Below are 20,185 nucleotides of genomic sequence, written 5' to 3'. Positions count from 1 at the left end.
TAGCCATCTGAAGCATTACATGCATTCAGAGCTGCTCAGCTGAGAGGACAGATTTGAGTAAAAAATGTTAGAGCCATTGTCATTAGTCCTTGATAACCTGTGATTCAGGGTGACTAGTTGCATTGCTAAGCATCTCTCCAGCTTTGTTTACTGATCTTTAGGAATTCATTCAGAAGCAGATTTTTATGGACTCATACTTACATTTTTGGTAGTTCTGAAGAAACTTCTTTCCATGGTTAATGATATGCTCAGGTCTTGTTTGAGGATTTCTCATGAATGTTTCTGTGTAGAAGACCATCTGTTTCTTGCAAACCTCAGATTCACCCGATTTAGAGCACTTTAAGTGACTCTCTTTTAAGAAAAAAGTTCAGCTGAAGATCTCTGCTCTGAGGCAGTCTTCATCTTCTGACAGAATCAAATTCTGGGCACAGACATGGAGAATGATTAAATAAGCAAGTTATATGAATTTGCCTGCTGGAGCCAAAGATTTCTGTCAGCCTCTTTGCGTGCAAACTTTAGACCTTCCCTCCCTTAAACCTTGCTCACAGGTGTTCAAAATCTGGCTCTGGCTTTACCTATTGAAACTTTCCCTCCCTTTTACCTAGGGATTAATGATGACTAAATTACCCTGCAAACTTTTCTAAGAAGTTTATGTTGGGCTTCGTTGAGAAATGAGGAAATTCCAGTGGTGGGGGGAGAGGGAAGAAGAAAGCTCCTTGGCAGAGGCTTCACAGCCAGGCTTGGGAACTGCAAGAAGTCCTAGTCCTGTGTGAGCTGTAACATACCTCTACTCTTAGCAGTTTTTGAGTAAGCAAGAAAAGTAGCTGAATCCAAAAATGAATTCTCTACAGGACAACTTGCTGTTGTTTTCAGACGTTTTGTATTTTCTTAAGGATAATTTGCTTACTTCTTTTTTTTTTTTTTTTTTTTTTTTCAGGCAGTGCTAATGCTTTTTTGTCACTGTCTTGATACTCAAATGTAACTGTATTTTGTGGTGCTTCTAAGAAATCTTTGCATGAAACTGAGCTGCTGCTACCCTGTCAAGTGGCCAACGCTAGGTGATACCCAGAGGCTTGTTAGAGAAAAGAGACAAAGCTATTCAGACTTTGTCCTGTCACAGAAATATAATGAAAATCAAATCTGTTTTCTGGGCCCACAATTTTTCTTCCAGTACGATGGTTCAAAAACTGGACAACATTGGACTGGCTTACTTCTGACTTACTTCTCTATAGCCTAGATTCAGAGTCTTGTAAAAACAAAACAAAATGCTGGCTAAAATATACAGCTCAAGTAATTGAACTGTAACTGGTAAAAGAAGATTGGTGATTGAAATTATATCAAGTGATAGAGATGGATTACTGAGTACAATTACAGCTTTTGAGAGTCTGGATAATAATTTCCTCTTCCTATTTGCATTCTGAATGAAAAACTGGCTAATGAAGTAGTATGGGTTTCTAAGTGGGATGAGAGGGAAGATCTAGGAAGCTGCTTAAGTTCTGAATCAGAGAGGAGAAGCTGGAACAATAAGGAGGGATGGAAATGAACCAGCAGGTTGGCATGCAATTAAACCTGGTAAGAAGATGCTTGATGCATGAGCTGGTAACGATATTTATATCTCTAAGATGCAAATATAACTGCTAATAAAAAAACTTTCAAAGGCAGTTATGGGATTGGTCATTCTGTGCACAAGAGCTTGCATTCTTTGAGGGGAGGAGCAGACATGGCTCTTCTCTGCTTTAATGTTTTCCCAAATATTTCAGTATTTTCTGAGAAGGTACTGGAAGAAAGCTGATTTAAATGTGTAGGACCTGTCTGAATCTAGAAGGTTGAAACTGAGGAGGAGCAATGGCCAAGAGATAGAACCTGGGAGGATCTGGATACAAGGCTTGAGTACAGAAATGTGTGACTTGCAAGTCAGAATAGACATTAATAAGCAGGCCGTTCCAGTCATGCCAGTATCTATATCATATTTCAGTTTTCAAGGGTCAGTAAAATCTTACAGCTAGGCCAAGTATGCAATTATTTCTTGTCCACCAAAAACCAATTTTTATGTGACTATCCGTTCAATTTCTTAAAACAGATGTTTTAAGAACTAAACTGATCTAGAATTTGCCTGGAGTCTTGTCAAGCAATATAAAAGTGAGTTTTGCTAATTCTTTCCTTCCTGTTTGTATGGCTAAATCTTGCTGGATTAATTTCAAAACTTGATTTCTCCCTCCAATTATCTTCTCCTGATATTGGACCAAAAAACTTGTAAGAAGTATATGTGACTCAACATGTTTGTGAAGACAGCTGCTGTCTAAGGTAACAGTTCATCCTGGAAAGGTTGCTGAGCTGAGGGGAGGGGAGAGGAAAATATGTAACTTTTGTTTGTTTTTCACTTTCCTCCCTCCCTGAACTCCCACCATAACAAGCTACTCTTCAGCCAGAAATCCCCAGAAAGCTAGTTGCCCTGGATGCTACCGCCACCTGACTTGAGGCTATTTAAATATCACAGACAAGGCCTTTTTGGGGGTGTGGATGACTACAGTCACAGACTGGGTCTTTGTCTCTCTCAGCTAGCGTCTGCAGTACTTCATAGCTGTAGTGCCTAGAGCTCTCCTGAGGCTTACTTTTGAGCAGGGTGATGGAGCATGATTTTCTAGTGTCTTACTCGCTTAGATGAGAAGGAAGTCATCCTGTAATTAATAGATGGGTGGCTATAGGCAGATAGCAGAAGGGATGAGAGATACTTCATCTCCCTTGTTCTCTGCTAATGTACTAGTTTGCCTGCTATATCTCAAGCAGTGCAGTATCACCTGAGCAGTAAGTAGCCTACCCTTCTTTTATGATATTCAGAGACAAAGCCAGTCCTGCTTCTTCTAAACATTTCTACTGGTGCCACTTTGTTCTTTCTGGGTTCATCTTTGTATAGGGCACAGTCCAGGCTGTTGGCAAGGTGGGGCATACTCTCCAAATGAGAAGAGTGACTTTAATCTTTGGGATCAGAAAAGCAAACTCCTTCAGGTGAGATCAGACCCACCAGCTTCATATGTTCTAGGAGGTGTGAAGAAAGAAATCTGTTCTCCCTTACGCAGAGGAAACTCCCGATGCTCTTCCAGGTGTGGTGGTGACAGGAGCACTAATTATTCTTCACAGTTCAAAGAAGTCACAAGAAAAAAGTGTATGCAGCAGCTGGTGTCATATGCTGCTTTAAGTCTGTCAACTAAAAATGTAACTTTGGTCTTTGTCCACTTTGAGAAGTCCAACCAGTGAGCCTGAGTATGTGTTTGTACTGAGGCCAGGTCTTAGACCAGACTGAAAGAGATCCAGAAAATCTGAGGAATCCAGATAAAGCCACAGCTGTTTTGCCATAGCTTTCTCAATAACATGCCCTGAAAAGGAAGATGAGAGAGTGCAGCAATCTTGCCAATTATGTGTGTCAAGGATTTATTGTGCAAAGGTTTCATATTTGCTTATATTAAGACTGATACCCTACTCCCTTCAGGGAAGCAGGCAGCAGAAATAGACCAATATGTACATTAGTAGTGGGTTTTTTTGTATGTGTGTGTTTGCTTTTCTTTTTTTTTTTTTTTTTTTTTTTAAGCTTTCATTGGAGACACAAATCATTAGCACAAAGTTAGCTGAGCACTTCCAGAACCCCAGTGAGTGCAATTGATTGGAGGAAAGTTAACCTTGGGAGTTCCACGTGAATTTGGACTAGATGTGGCTACTTCTATGAGAAGCTGACAGCCCTGGCTGGAAGAGCTCTTGTTTGAAGGTACACCCCTAGCCTGGACAGCTTTTGACTGTGAGGATCCTAGTACAGCCCTTGTATTTAAGAGTCAACTTGAAATGCTCTAAAACTTAGTTCTGCAGAAAGCAAGGAAATTAAGTCTGTCACTGGCAGAAAGGAATCTTCATAAGCATTCTGCAGCTCCCCACCTAAGTGTGAAAAATAGTTCAGTGTCTCTGGAATCAACCTTTCCTCTAAGCTGAAAGCAAACAGATACTAAAATAAACAATTCCATAGTATAAAAATGTAAAAATGCTGTCAAACTGAGAGAGTGAATAGCCTGTATGAAGATCAGTCACTCTCTAATGTCGTTCTGCTTGGATGTGGGGATTAAGTATATGTATAACATAGTGGGGTGAGGGAAAGGAATGCAATATGATGGAAAAGGAATGTTATATCTTAGTGTGGAAGCTCATAAATGACCTAGTGCAGCATAAAGACACCTGTAAATGCTTCTGCTTTCTGCTATCTTTGCTGTCTCTTCTATATATTATCAACTCAGGAGTCTTAGAGCTGCAATGCTCACAGGTTAGCGATGACTCTTGTAGATGTCTTTGAGAAGGCTGTTGTTTGAAACATTTTACAAACCACATTTGTCTCTTCAGTACTGGAAATGTTCTTAACTTATGTGAACAGAGTGTCAAGCTAATGAAATATAAACAATTCTTAATAGCTCAGTATCATGGAATTGCCGAAGTTGGAAAAGACCTCTAAGATCATCTAGTAATTCTGTTCACCTACCACCAGTATTTCCCCACTGGCCCTCAATACAACATCTTAGCATTTCTTGAACACCTCCAGGGACGGTGACTCAACCACTTCCCTTGGCAGCCCATGCTAGAGCCTGTCCACTCTTTCAGAGAAGAATTTTCTTTCTAATATCCAACCTGAACTTCCCCTGGCACAACTGAGGACCATTCCCTTTAGCCTATCACTGTTATCTGGGATAAGAGGCTGACCTCCACCTTGCTACAGCATCCATTCAGATAGCTGTAGGGAGCTATAAGGTTTCTGCTGAGCTTCCTTTTCTCTGAACCAAGCAATTGCAGTTCCCTCAGCTACTCCTCATAAGACTTGTGCTCCAGACCTCTCACCAGCTTCATTGCCCTTCTTTGGACATGCTGTGGCGCCTCAGTGTCTTTCTTGTAGTGAGGGACCTCAAACTGGGCAGGGTACTTGAGGTCTGGCCTCACCAGAGCTGTGTACAGGAGGATCACTTCTCTGTTTCTGATGGTAACCTGTTTCTGATACAAGCCAGGATGTCATTAAGCTTCTTGGCTACCTGGATACACTGCTGGCTCATGTTTAACTGAATGTTAATCAATGCCCCTAAGTCCATTTCTTCCGCACAATCTTTCAGCCACTCTGCCCCAAGCCTGTTGTGTTGCCTGGGGTTGATGAGGCCGAAGTGCAGGACCCAGCACTTGGACTTTCTGAACTTCATCCCACTGGCCTCAGTTCAATGATCCAGTCTGTCCAGATCGCTCTGTAGGGCCTTCTTACTCTCATGCTGCAAATTTACTGAGGGTACACTCAATTCTACCATCCAGGTCATCAATGAAGATATTTAACAAGACAGGCCCCATTACTGACCTGGGAAGTACCACTCTGACCAGTTGCCAGCTGGTTTGAATTCCATTCACCACCACACACTGGATCCAGCTTATCTAGACAATTTTTTTACCTAGCGAAGAGTGTACCTGTCTAAGCCTTGGGCTGCAAGCTTCTCCTGGAGAAAATTGTGGGAGACAGTGTCAAAGGTTTTGCTGGAGTCTAGGTAGACTACATCAACAGTCTTTGCATCATCCACCAGGCAGGTGACTCGATCATAGAGGGAGATCAGCTTGGTCAAGTAGGACCTAACTTTCATGAACCCACGTTAGCTAGGCCTGACCCCTTGGTTGTCCTGTGCATACCATCTGATTTCCCTCACAATGATCTGCTTCATAACCTTTCCGGGTACTGAGGTCAGGCTGACAGGCCAGTAGTTCCCCGGATCCTCCATACAACCCTTCTTGTAGAAGGGAGTTATGTTGGCAAGCCTCTGACCCTCTGGGACCTCCCCAGTTCAGCGGAAACATTGATAGATGGTAGAAAGTGGCTTGACAATCATCTCTGCCAGCTTTCTAAGCATTCTTGCGTGAATCCCATCTGGTCACTGGCATCTTGCTCCAAAGCTTTCAAAAAGTATATAAACCCTATACTTGAATAGGATAGAAAACCTTGCATGCTAACAATTTGCCAGTTTGAAATGGCATTGTCTGGTGTGCAGTAAGCAGCAGTACAATAGCTATACTAATGTGTGATTTGTTTTTAATTTCTTCAAGTTTATGATCAGCATCTAAGTTACTGCTGCAACTCTGATGAGAGACATGTGTAACTGTAAAGGAATCCTGTCTGCAGAAATGAATAAAAAAAAAAAATAATTTACTCATTGTGTACATTAACACATTCCTGAAGGTTGTCTGCTGATGACAGCAGATGATGGAATTAAAGCTAATGAGGATCCTTTGTTTTTTGCCTAGCATAAGTGTTTTATCTTAGAACTGTCTCTTGTAGCTTTTTCAACTCCTAGTTGAAGCAGCTAGTACATCTTGTTCTGTTATGGAAAGTTTATTGTATATTTAGATGGTCGTGTTAAGTAATATTTTTGAGGTGAGAACAAATAATTAAATCTTCATACTGGCAAAATTGAAGTTTGTGCCCTGTGCCTTTCACTCATAGCAAGTTCTTCCATCTGTGGTCCAGAAAGACTTCAGCAATGGGGAAAGCTTCTCTGCTACTGCCTGTGCTGTGCCAAGAAGTTTTGACTGACAGGCCAAGGAAGTATTTTCCACCATTATTCATACAGAGCAGAGGGCTAAACTCTGCTGGTGGTTGCCCCCTACACAACTGAAGGAAGCATTTGGTTTAAATGTAGGAGGAAAGATGAGAAATGTTGTAAACACTGTAAAATACAATGCAAACAGAGATGCAGAATGAAGAAACAAAATGATGACTCTTTTCCTTAGGGAGTTAGGGGAAAGAATTTTATTTTTTTTTTTCTGACTTTTTACAGGAGTTTCAGTTCTCTTTCATACATCCTTTCCCAGTTCTTTCCCTCTTGCTTTAAATTCCTGGCTGGCATATTTCTTTTCTTGGTAAACAGGACTATTTTATTGTGAATTTAAACCCTGTATTCGATGAATGCATCTGTTTACGTCAGTATAGAATTCACTGAGATAGATTTGGCACTTGGAGCAGTAAGTGTTAAAAGGTGAAAGGCAGGAGCCTTACAACGACAAAAGCACCCTACTGGAGGACTATTCTGAGGACTCTATGCTGATCTGCTTAAGGAAGAGTTAAGACTGCTAAATGTGATTGGACTGCCTGTGTGATTGGACTGTGGATGTAACTACTGCAGTGCTTCATAGGAGGAACAAAGAGGACATCATAGCTATTCACTGAACAGTTAGTACTTTTGCTGGGATTGTATCTTTACTTGTTTCTTAATCCATCGGCTGAAGGTCAGGGAATGAGACAGCCTCTAAAGATACTAGGAGAAAATCTCTTTGAGAACTCTGGAACAAGGCTGGTCATAAATCTGAGAAAAATATTCCTTTCATAGTGCTGACAAAATGAGCTGCTCTGTATTTAATACAAAAACATGATATTCTATAATTAAGAAGGTGATGTTCCTCTTTCTTTTCTTCAGTTTCACTAGTTTTGATACTTTAGAGGAGAACTGGAGTAAATAAGGGCGACCTCCTTTATTAATCTGTGTAACTGTTGGGTGAGAACCCAGGTGCAGAAGTAGGCCTTCTGTGGAAGGAGATATGTCAGTATAGTTACTTTCCCAGGCAAAAGTAGTAAGAGAGCTTCAGAAGCATTGATCCTGGAGTGTTGATGATAGTGAGTATAAAGTCAAATGGAATGTGGCGAGCCTCTTGATACAGCCACTTTTCAATGAGTTTGGTTCTTCATGGCTTTTGGATAATATGAAGGTACATGTAGATAACGAAAGTAAAATCTTTTAATGTTCACGGTACCTTCTTTTTCAATATCCCTCCCGTGCAATGGAATGCCAGATCTGGCATTCAGTTAGTGTACCTCTATTGATGGGCAGCCAGCCCTCGCTGGCTTTTGAACTAATGAGCTCAGCTATTTCTAATATCTGTGTCTTGATTCTGCTGTTGGCAGCAGTAACAATAACTATAATGGAGGCTGGATGCCAACTTCAATTTGAATGCCTCTTTCAGTGTTATAGGAGAACTGATTTAAGAAGAACTGAAACATGTAGGGCTGTGGAGTTTTAATGGGTGGCATTCTCAATCCTGGAAAATCTACAAGAACAAAACTGTATTTCTTACAGTACCCTTGTATAATTATGTTTTCATTTGTGCTTAACTCTAAAGATATGGCTATCAAGCTGTGCCTGTAAAACTAGTTAAGCCTCACTTCTTCTCATGTGATGATCTGCTAGCAGAGTAGAGTACTTTCAGGGATTGTAATTCTCTATATACACCTGTCTTGTTTACAATTATAACGTGTAATACATATGGCTAGTCACTGAAGTGAGACTGGCAGTGGTAAAGACTGGATAGTGGCTATTTTTCTTGTTTTGCCAATTTGGGATATTTAGAAAGCTTATCAGCTGATTGAGAAACTCAATTTAGAATAGGTGCCCTGCTTGATTAGCAATAACACTGAGGAAGGAAAGGGAAAGTACTTTTAGTTTAGTATGAGACTGCTTAAGAGAAGGATTTGAATGACTTGATATCAGGTGATGCAGACAAATTTTAAGGACTTTCGGATTGAAAGAGAAGTCATTTGTAGCTGGCAGGCTACTGATGGAAACTTGGACTGCTTTTACTTCACATAGATTGTTCATTTAAGAGTGCTTCAAAAAAAATTGGTTATAATCAGACATGCTTGCAGTTAATGTGCACCCTTACAGCACAGAACAGATGTATGTAGGAAACTTATTTGAAGTGAAGAATCCTCTACTCTTTGAAACAAGTTTGGAACAAGGAAGAAGAGTTGCACTGTTCAGTACAATGTGGTGAAAAGTAATGTTGGGGAAACTCCCATTAGTATTTTTGAGACAAGTTCAAGAGAAGGGTCTCACACTTGTTCTTGAGCAGTAATCGGTCCCACAAAGATTCTAATGGAATTATTGGGAAGGAAGTAAATATAGACAGAGAGGAGGAGTACTATGGAATATACAGCTGGATCTAATTAGGTGAACTTCTGTCTTTCTCAGCTTGCTTATTCTGTCCGCAGTAATCCCAGCTCTTTCAAATGGCAAAAAGGGTATTGCTAGGGCTAACTGTAGCCATTTCTACTGGCGGGGAAAATGAGCTCAGGAAAGTATTCGTTCATAGCTACTTTCTGCACCTACATGGGAAGTTTAATCACCAGAACTCTGCAAACTCTGAAGCTGATGTGGTTTGTTGTATGGTGAAGGGTAAGAAAGCATGTACTTGAGTCTCCTACTTGATTCAGGAGAGTCCAAAAGCAAGAGAATTTGCTCCAGATCATGAGGAGCCTATTCAGTGGTTTAAGGCACAAAAACTTTCCTGTGTAAGGACAGGGAATGCTTTCCACAAAAATCTTACTTGAGAAACTGCCCTCTATTTAACTATACAACTTCTATTCTGCTGCTTTCCTGAGACTTGAGATTCTATACCCTTTTACAGTAGAATAGTTAACTTTTCACTTTCTAGTGACAGCACAAAGTTACAATCCTGCTGTACTTGCTGGGGAAAAGAACAGCCTCAGCTATCATTATGACAAACTAAAGTAGGGGGTATGGCTCCTAAAAGGAGGCTAACTTGGCATAAGTTGTACAGATTGATGTTTTGAAGTCTGCTTTTGTTTTTGAGTTAGGCAGAAGACGACTCCTAAACCAGACAGACTAATACAGATTATTAAACAATACAATTTATTAAAGACAACATTCCACCTTTAAGTCAATGGAAGATTTGCCATTGTTTCCTTTGGGACAAAAAATTCATTGCTTGACTATGCAAACATCTGGATTTTCTATCTGGTTCAATGTTATATATAGTAGCACTGCTAACGAGAAGAAGCTAGTCCAAGTTAAACATACCTCCTCTTGTCAATGTGTTTGACAAATTAAATTTAATCTCAAATTTGTTCTAGGCTTGCGTGTCATCTTGGCTACAAGAATAATCTGACTATGAGCGTGAGCTTTGACAGAAGCTGAAGTAATGTTATTTCAAAGGAATTAAATCAGATTCTACTTTAATATTGCCAAACTAGGAAGGTTCAGAAATCATGTTAGAATTTTAAAATAAAAACTTCTGTTCAAGCATTATGTTCTAGAGATTTGTTTTCCTGCAATTGATCAGCATACTGATCTGTGATCTAACTACTGATCTAATATGCTGCAACAAGCTAGATGTTTATCAAACTGAAGGGACTTTATACACATACCTGTATCATCTTTTTAAAAAATTCTGTAAAGAGGAAAGGATTATTTAAAAAGCTTAAATGAACTTCTTTATGTCTTAGTATGTGGCATTTTCCTTCCCACAAATGAACTTTAGTTAAACAATTCTACTTACTGCATAAGCTTGCACCTTGATAGCCAAAGAGACTGCTTTAAAAATTTACTCTCATGCTGTAATGTCTTTTCCTTGTTTTATTTCTGAAGGCAAAACCAAACAAACAACAGAAACAAGAAAAACATGCACAGCCACCCCCTGCAAAACAACAACCTAAAAAACAAAAAACTCAGTATAGCTTTTCTGGAACTCGTCAGATTCTGAGGCTTTTCTACTCAGCTATTTATTGTAGGCGAGCCCTTAGAAAACTTCCTTGGCTCTAGTCCCTCATCTTCTACAAACACAGTACAGCTTCTGCAACATACTTTCTTCACAAGCAGACTCCCCAGACCAAAGTATTATTTCCATAGCTAGAAGTCTTCTAGCAGATGAAGCACGATGCTTGAGCTCTCTCCTTCCTTGTGAGGGCTTGCACAGAATAAAAATTGAGGGAGAGGGTGAATGACTGCAAAAACAAGATTTCCAACCTGTAAAGGGAAAAAACTGTCTTTAATTGAACTCCTACAAATACATACAAAGTTTGTCTGCTTTGTGGTTTGATCACGTATGTTTGCCCAGCATTCACCATCCTCAAGCACACAGGCTGTGTGCTTTGAACTCATTCTTGTTTGCACAGCTGGGGGCCTGGGGTTGAAACATAAGTGGTGCTTTAGCTTAGGCTAGAACTCTTTGTAGGTGGGATGATTCAAGGAATAAAAGTGCTGCAGTGTCCTTCTCTTAAGTCCTACCTGTCTGAGAATGGAGCAGGGCCCTTTTAAAATTTGTTGGGAATGCCTTAAGTTGAGGTATGAAACTGTAAGGAGGCAGAAAGTACCCATTCAGAGTCTGGAACTTACTGAGATGTAGATCATTGAGAAACTTGGGTTTAAAACCTTATCTGTCTGGATGAAAGTGAAGTACATATTTCCAAAAAGGGAATATTAAAATCAACTTATCTTTCTTACCACCACAGTACGCAGCTGTTTTTGCAGGAAACTGCCTTTGAAAGTTCTTGCTTTTTTTCTGCTAGATAAGATCTTAGGCTGAAGCTACTTGGAGCTGTGGTGGCTCTGGCTGGCTGACATCTACATGCACATGGGGAATACTGCAAATCGTGATGGTCCCATCCCTGCCAGAGTTTCATAGGCTTTCAGGTTTTCTTTCTGTGTTTAAGGCGAATGCCAAACGTTTTGATTCTCTGGCTTAGAGCAGGGTCATTGACACCTTTGAGGGCTGCTAGGTTCCATGGCAGGAAACCTGGCTGAGATCCCAAACTTGTAGCTGGAGTTAAGTTCTTGGGCCCTATAGGCAGCCTGCCATGAGGCTTAAAGTCTAGCCATGATTAAAACAGGGACTTGGCTCCAGTTCTTTCTCCAGTATGGTTGGGTTGCACCAGTTTGGAGCTTGAAACCAAGGCATAAATCTGTAAGGTTAAAACTAGGAAATGTTGAAATGATGCTTTCCAACAACAACAAAAATGTCCAGAAGTTTATAGTCTCTTCTAATGTATAAAATGGTATGGTTTTCCTGGGGAATTCTCTCTGGGAAGGACTGGCTCATTTGTACTTAAGACAGGCCAGTCTGAGTGCTTAGACAAATGGGTGACTGCACACCTAGATTGATCGCTTTTTCCAAAGGTATATTCTAGAGGGTCTTTAAACTTGAAGTCTGCCAAAACTGGAATAGGGCATTGCGTATTCTGTTTCCTCTATCTCTTTACTCCTCATTAATTTAGGCAGCAGCCTGCACTACTGCTGTGAAACAAAGCTGCTAACCAGCTGAGGCACCTCTGGTTTGATCTGCAGTGGACACTTGTCTTTTAGATTTGCTTTTTAATAGACGTCCAGTTTCTCACGTTCCTGTCACTTGTGTCCTTTGCTCCCTCTTTTCCTTGAAACTTTGCTAAAGTGCTTTGCGCCACGGCCATTTCTTGCCACCCCTATCACAAAGGGCTGTGCTGTTCTGTTCTGTTTGTGCTTATAATGTACCCAGATGGTGAATAGAATGAGTGACCACCAAGCTCATTTTCACTTGTGGGGTCAGACCTCTCTCAGCTAAATAACACAAGTGTTCCCAGCTGCTGTGCAGCTGCAGGGAGTCTGCTTTCCTTCACAAGCATTAAAAACCCTTTAATCAGTGTTTGTTGTTTGTCAGCAGTGGTGTTGAGGTGTGGAGAAAAAGAACAGATATGCTTTGTTGGCAAAGTTAACTTTATTTTGACCTCTTATCTTTCCTTTTTCTTTTCAAGTCTGAAGAAGCAGAAAGTAGTTTGGGAAGTGGTTTCTGCAAGCACCTGTGTAAATGTATTTGCTAAAGGAGGAGGTTTATGTCCTTATACAGATACAGCATTTGACATGAAACGATGCTCTGAGAACTGCAGTGAACTCTTTAGAGCAGGGACTCTCAAACTGATTGGTGTAGGAACAGAGCAGGATCCTTTAATGTAAGCAAATACTGTGCAAATGTAAGTATTGTTGCCTCATTCTAATGTTACTTATGCTAATTTTAGTATAGAGTCTATGTTTAACAAATACCATTTAAATACAGTCAGTTACAACATTTTCCTAGAAAATAGATTCTTCCACTAGTTTTTGTGGGTTTTGTTATTGCTGTTTGTTTTGTTTTTGCTTCTGCTTCTAATAGTTCTTCTCCCTTGGAGGGAAGGGGAAGAGAGAAAAGTACTGATAAGCCCAGTAACACTTCATTTATTTTGGATGTCATCTGATCTGAAGGAAATGAGAACACGGGTATCGAGAAGAGGCTTCAAGAAATCTCAGAGCTAAGATAATGATTTCCCTATTCTTTCTGGGTGAGGCTTTGGAATGGCTAGTGCTGCACATTTTTTTGCAGGGTTACTTTTTCCCTGAGTGCAGAACTGCTTACATGGTGTGTCTGTGTGTGTATACAGCACCCAGTATTACCTCCACGTGTGCTGAACATCCCGTTGTTTGTGTGGGAGCCCCAAGGCTGTTAGGACTTTGATTCTAGATTCAAGAGTTATAGGACAGTCTGTGTGAAAAGCCTGATACCTAATCTCCTCTCTGAAGGGAGCAGAGATTTGCAGGGCTGCTGTAGTGATGCCATGGGGTTGGTGGCCAGGCCTTGTGGGCAGCATGTCTGCCTTGCTCGTGGCCTTCCCTGTCCTGGTGGTGCCTCCTGTTGCAGCAAGGGCTCTCTGGGAGCTGCATCCTGCTGACTCAGAGCGGGGAGGAAGGACTGGAAACAAGGAACTTGTGAATTGTAGTCCTAGCTGTGACAGTGATAGATTTGAGTGCTCTCCCATTTGTTCCCTTCCCCAGATGGGCATGCATATTTCAGCATTCATCCAAGCATTTTTCTGCTGTACATTGCTGAGGCTGCTAACAAAGGAGCATTCTTGGAGAGGCAAAATGCTGGAAAGAAAACATCCTGCGTGTGCTGGGAGGGGATGAGCACTCAAGATAACTGTTACCTGAAGTATTTGTGGATGGACTGTGTTGATGATTGCTTGTGTTACATGAGCACCTCTAGAAATGATGGATAAAGAGTCGCCGTTTTGTTATCTGGAAGCTGACAAGCAGAAGTGAGGGCTCAGAGCCATGGTGGAGCAGATGTCCTGACAGGGGTGGGTTTGAGCCTTTAGGAGTGCCTGCAGGGGATGCAGCCTTGCTGGCAGTTCTAGCTGCTCACGTGGACCCTGATCAGATAGGCACAATCCTGGATCCTTCTGGAAGTTAATGCAAACTTAGCTATTAAAATCTAGTCGAACAAAACAAGCACCATCTTGTGCAGCTACATAAACCATAAGCTTTTTTGGCAAGGCAGGTGTGGCATCTTCAGTGCCTGGAAAGCACCTAACATGCTGTGTGGGCTCCCTGCTGTAATCCAAATTATAAAAGCTAAAAAGGCTTTGATATATATATTTTTTTAGGTGGTTCTTGGCTTCATTTGGGTAGGCAAGAACTTCATAGAGACTGCATTGGGGCACTCTGCATGTTTCCTCAGGCCCTTGTAATTAATCAATGTCAAGCTGTTCCTTCCCATCCCTCTGTGAGGAGGCACCCATGGAAAGCTGTTCCATAGCCTAGTTTCAGCTCATTTGTTTTGGCTGCCTGAGAAGGGCTTTGTGTTTCTCATCCATGCCCTCTCTGGGAGCAGAAGCAGTCCTGTCCCATAAGGCCCTCTGTCAAGTATTGTGGCGCAGGCAGCAGGAGGCTTAGGTGAGTTTTCAATATGTTTGCGATATGGTTTGATGGTGGAAACTAGCGTTCTGTTTTTTGGTGCTCCTCTGGATAGCTCTGGTACATGGAACTCAGTTTCTGACGCAAGAAGTTTGCAAAAGTGACTTCATGCTGGTAGCTCAAACCCTCAGAGTCATGATAAATGACAAATATGCCTATCCTTCTGAAGCAGAGTGGCATCTGTGTTTAACTGAACGCTTAACCACAGCATGAGTACCATGCTATGCTGTCAGGCACTTCTGTTTTTAAAGTCTGTTTGCATAGACAGCTGAAAAGCTTTGCAAGTCTTTCACCATCTCTGACATTACACACTGGGAGGACGCTTCAGCATCACCGGTCTGCTGCCTGTTGGTGTATGTTTAGAGACACTGGGGATCTTTGCACCTCAGGAGCTACAGAAAAACATGGCTGTACCAGAGTAATTTCAAGCTAGCTTCTGGTAGACAAGAACTGGGCAAAAATCTGGTCTGGTTTTACAGTGTTTTTATAGTCTAGTCCAGGTCTCTATAAACCATTTAAAATTGCCTTCAGGTTTAAATTTTCCAATTTCCCATTTGGAACAGGTGTTGCCAGGTTATAGAAAGCGTTGCAGAAAGGGAACAAAAACATTTAAAAAACTCTGCTGTTACAAATTTTGGCAAATCTCTGACAGATGAGAATTGGGAAGAAAAAAAAAGTTTGCCCCACCCAAGTTAAAACAAGTGCAGACCTTGCTTACTTTTCCCAGCTGTCAGATTTTAATAGGGTTCTTAGTAACACATGAGTCTTCAAAAGACCGACCAGTATAGAGCTAATATGTTTTCATATGAAAATATTCAATTTCTCAATTGTTTTTCATCTTGCTTAATTGAGAGGGAGAATGAGAGCAAAGAATTTTTTTTTTTAAATGTCAAAAAACAAATTTCTGAGATGCACATTGCTGGAGTGGTTAAAAACCATCCCAAACTAGGCTTCAGGCAATGTTTTTTCAGCAGCTTTAACCTCAAAGCATGGAGCAGACAGCTTTGTAGGCAACTGTAACACCAAGGTGATTATGGTAGTGACTCACACTTCCCTGTAAGGCATCCAGCTATCAACACACTTGGAGAGCGTGGCTTTGTGCATGCAAGCATGGTGTCAGTCAGTGCCCACTTGCCAGCCAGGTCCAAACTGCAGAGCTCTTAAGTGCTTTGACAGCATGCTGGGACCGTGATGTGTCTGAGAGCAGCTCTGGTTCCCTCGGCCTCGAGAGAGGCTTTAGAGATGGAGCTTAGGAAGGGGAAGTGCAAGACAGGTTTAACTTCCCATCCTTTTTCCTTGCTTAATCCTCATGGCATTCATTTAAAGTCTGCTGTGAGCAGATAGTTGGGTTTGGGGAAGAAGTGAGGATCAGACTATCTAACCACTAAACAAGGCAGTGAAAAGGGCTGCCGCTACATTGTTCTGATGAAACTCTAGGCCAGTAATGATGGAAAGACAAATAATAATCCCTGGGAAGGCAGCATGAACTTGGAAAAGAAACCTGGTTTTGCTGCAGACTGATTGGAGTGCAGCTGGGGATATAATGGTAACCCATCACCAGTAGTTGGGCTTTGCAGGGAGCAAGTTGATGGAAGGGGAGAGCTTGTCCTTATGTGCATTGTGGCTTTCACTGTCTCCAAAATGTAAGGCAGAAACTAGGCTGACTTCAGGGAAGGGAAACAGCAGTGATGTGGTGTGGAGGACATTAGGGTGAGGACTTGGGATGCTGGGATTTCTGTGCTGAGAGACTGATGAGAAAGGAGTGCCACATGCATGTAGAAAAATAGGCTGCATCTGCATTACATTCTTGGAAAGAAGAGACATTCAGAAAGGTGGCAAATTCAAATCTTCTTTGGGAAGTAGTTTTTCATGTAGTTTGCAGTTAGATTGTCAGCTGGTGACACGGGGAAGCAGCAAAATGTGGCCTTGTGAGTGTGCAGGTCTATGCTACTGCAGGCAGGATCTGCCAGTGATATAAGTAATGCTTTAATAAGCAAATAACTGGTGATATAAAGCTGGCCAGATCCGTGGTTCACCTACAAGGGCCAATCTTGATAGGTTGTTTGGGTTCCTCCATCTTTGGTGATGGATTTCTTGCACTCTGACTAAAGTTGTCTCGTACGAGATGCTGTTTGTGTCAGGGTACTGGGCAAGCTGGGCTGATGTGACTCAGTATTGCCCTTCCCGTGTGGGTTATGTTTGGCTTTGCACGTCTTGTGTTTTCAGAGGTGAGGCAGAGTGAGTAATATTTCCCTTCTATTAAAGAAAATAGAATGGCAAAGACCCTTAAAAAATAAAAAAATAAAAAAAATGTATGTGTTTCATTTTAAGTTCCCTTCAAGCAAAGTCAACTTCGGTAGACAGCATAAACTGCATTATAGACTATATTGCCATTGTCAGAAAAACAGTGTGCTGTGCTGTGTTTTGGGAAGCTAAACAAAACTAATTTTTTCCTCCCACTCTCCCTCCCTTTTTTTTTCTTGTTCTCTTCAGTTTTTAATAAGTGACCGTGACAGAGACCCTCAGTGTAACCTGCATTGCTCCAGGTCCCAGTCCAAACCACTCTGTGCCTCCGATGGCAGAACGTATGAGTCCATGTGTGACTACCAGCGAGCCAAGTGCCGGGAGTCAAGCCTGAGTGTGACACATCGTGGCCGGTGCAAAGGTAGGTGGATTTCAAACCCTTTTGGGGGGGGTGAATGGCAGTCCTGCCCACTGACAGACTACTTGCTTGAGTTTGTTACCATGCACTGAGAGTAAAAACTGATTGAAATAATGCATCAACGAGGGCATGGATATCTGAAACTGGGATGTAGGTGATGGGGGGTAAGAACTAGTGGAATAATCAATGAAAGAGGTCAAAGGATTCAGAGACACCAGAGAAGAAGGCCCCAAATGCGTGTCTGTGGAGTAAAATGAGCTGACTCGTGAAAATGCAAAATCAGATCCTCCAGGAGATTTTCCTTGCTACTGCACCAGAGAGAAACTGGGATACCTTTGGGCAATAGGAGTGTGGAGTGAGGAAGAACATGTACGCACATTAGATGATGTGCAAGCCTGAAAAAGGACCTTTTCACCATTTCTGTACTGAGCTAAATAAAAAGACAGAATGCATGCATGTTTTTGCGTGTCTTCTGCCATTACACCTTTACTTAGTGAGGATATTGTCTTTCTCTCAATTCAGCATTTCTTCTGCGTAGCATAGAGATAAAGCTGCAACTTTTTATTTTAGGAATGTTGGTGTCTTGTCACACAAATGGTTTACTTCTGCAGTGAAGTGAAAAATCGTCGAGTGCATTTTCTGAGAGCACAGTTGTCTCAGGGCAGATGGCACAGATGTTTTTAGCAATTGGTTAAAGTGACAGGAGAAACTCATTAGAATCCCTGTGGAAAGATAAATGGTTGAAAAAGGCTTACTTTTATGATTTTTCTTAGCACTGCTGGGTTCTTTTATGGCAGCTTCTCTCCTAAAGCAGAGTGGCTTAAATAAAGAGAAAAGAAAACCCCAATTCCACACTGAAACTGGCGCATGAACTGGCACTGTTCAGTCATTTAAAACATAAGATCTGTAATGTGGTACAGCTGTGTGCAAAAACTTCTGTTTCTGGAAATGACGAAAATGCTGATTGCAAAACTGTACAGTCTATCATGATTGCAAGGGCTCCCATCACAAGGGAAATAACTATATTTGTTCTCTTAAGAACAGGTGAAGTATACTTTTCCTTTTTGCACACTTAGATAACTGAAATGTTTAGCTGGCTGAAACTGCTTGTATTCTCCTTTCCCTTTTCCCATTACCCTGTTTCACTGCACAGCCACCTAATAACATGGTAATGTTTGATAATTGCAAGTCTTGCTTTTAGCCCACTGTCTAACATTTCAGAGAATCCCTGGGAAGTAGAAATAATCTTTTAACTATTATGTTTAACTTTGCTGGCGCTGCTATAGAAAAGTACTTTATTCTTCTAGTCATGGTGGGAGTATGGCCTCTGCTTGTGCGTAGAGATCATTGTTCTTGCAAATGCAGACAGCTGCAAAACAGGTGTGTCTAACTACAGGTCTGTATCTTGTATTCTCAATAAGGGAATAGCACCAGTAGTTCTTGAGCACATTCTACCACTGGCAGTGGAGCACTGTGTTCATGCTGAACAGCCTTCATTCCTCCTGCATGACAAAGGTATTCTACAGAGGAACTCCTGTAGAACTAGAAGGGATCCTGAAGGACATCCTGGTAGACACCATAATCAAGACTTTATTCTTGTGAAATTAGCAGTCTTAACTTGTGCCTCCTTGTCCAGGGAGGAAGTGGAAATCTGGTAAATAAAATAAGGAAAAGAAGTACATTTTCCTGGGCCCCAGATTACCTTAGGTTTCCAACTTCATATCCTGATAACTTGAACTGTGCTGTGCTAAAGCAAGCAGAATGGTTTCCATAGAGAGAACAGAACCTTTTGGAATCAGTTTCGCTTTCTTCTCTCTCAAGAAGCCTTTATAGATGAAATCTTGTCATTTCTTTGGGAACTGTAACTTTAAACAGTGAAATTCATCCAGTACTAAATTATCCTAACTCCTTCCCAACCCTTACAGACACACCAGTCCTGAAGGATTAAAAGTCAAGAGTAGCTTAAAATGATCAAACTGTGGCATCCATGACAAATGGAGCCTTGTTGATGAGATTTCAGAAAATCATTCCAGATGGCATAGCTATGTGTAAAATACACAGCAAAGCACATGTACCCAGATCTTTGATCAGCTGACCTGCTAAGATCTTATGTTAAATAACAAAATTCTACAGGAATGGTGGACAAATCTAGTTAAATGAGTCTTGGAAAGCTCTTGTGCAGTGGTTTTCTTAGGTATATTGAGTATCTGTGTCTTAAGCACCTAAGTTCAGTGTTAACTGGCAATTTATAGGAACTTATTTGCCCTGTTTAATTTAAAAAAAGTAGTTGGGCTGTATTCTGAAGCTTCCCTTTGGATTTATTGTGTTTGGTTTTGAAAAGTGATGGTAGAGAACTTGTTCTGCAATCAAAAGTCACTGTGTAGAATGAATCTGCAAGTTACTGATGGGAATTGTAACAAGTGTTCAGCCTGTATTCCTGGGACACTTTGGTGAATGCAGCTTTGGCTAGTGTGCTGGAAAGGGGGATCTTGTTGTGACTAGCAATGTGTTGCTTGAAAGGTCCTTTTTCCTCTATCTACTGTTCTCACTGGGAGGGAAAAATTTTCCTTCTTTTTTTCTGTCCATTTACTAGATTAGTGTATTATCTTTGAACTTTCTTATTCCTATTGAAGGGTAGAAAAAAACAAGTCTCTCTTTCTCAAAATCTGATATTTTCAATCCTTTTTCAAATTTTGGCATGTTTTTAGATCTGCTCTAAATAAGGTAGGGAGCAGCAGTGGTGTCTGGCTATCAAGGATGCAGCAAAGTATGCCAGCATGGAAGGAAACATGTTGGAGACTGCAGGACTTTAGAAATGAAATGGAAAACAGTGGGGAGTGTGGAGAATGATTGACATTGTGTGAGACAGATGAGCACGTTTTTGTAGTTGGCTCAGCTCCCATTTTTGCCTATTTCATGTAAGGACATGGATCATTGGCTGGAGAAAACGGATATGAATCTGCTGATTTTGTAATAGCTG

The 20,185-nt window shown here is 41.2% G+C and overlaps 1 protein-coding gene across 6 annotated transcripts in view; it reads left to right on the top strand.

Annotated features, from left to right (window-relative positions):
- Positions 1-20,185, top strand: part of SMOC1 (SPARC related modular calcium binding 1) — a 124,516-nt gene that overhangs the window by 24,156 nt on the left and 80,175 nt on the right. For 5 of the 6 annotated variants that reach the window (XM_085224939.1, XM_085224941.1, XM_085224937.1 and 2 more), the window contains exon 2: positions 17,037-17,208. In XM_085224939.1, the coding sequence (XP_085081065.1) occupies positions 17,037-17,208 (172 nt within the window). Of the gene's footprint in view, positions 1-3,506; positions 3,761-17,036; positions 17,209-20,185 lie in introns of those variants that run through there. The other variant, XM_085224943.1, reaches the window with a different exon arrangement.

This window comes from Meleagris gallopavo, chromosome 5 (assembly GCF_905368555.1).
Source record: "Meleagris gallopavo chromosome 5, MGAL_WU_HG_1.1, whole genome shotgun sequence".
Lineage (NCBI taxonomy): Eukaryota > Metazoa > Chordata > Aves > Galliformes > Phasianidae > Meleagris > Meleagris gallopavo.
Note: the sequence above shows the minus strand (reverse complement) of the source record. Positions and strands in the feature narration are given on the sequence as shown.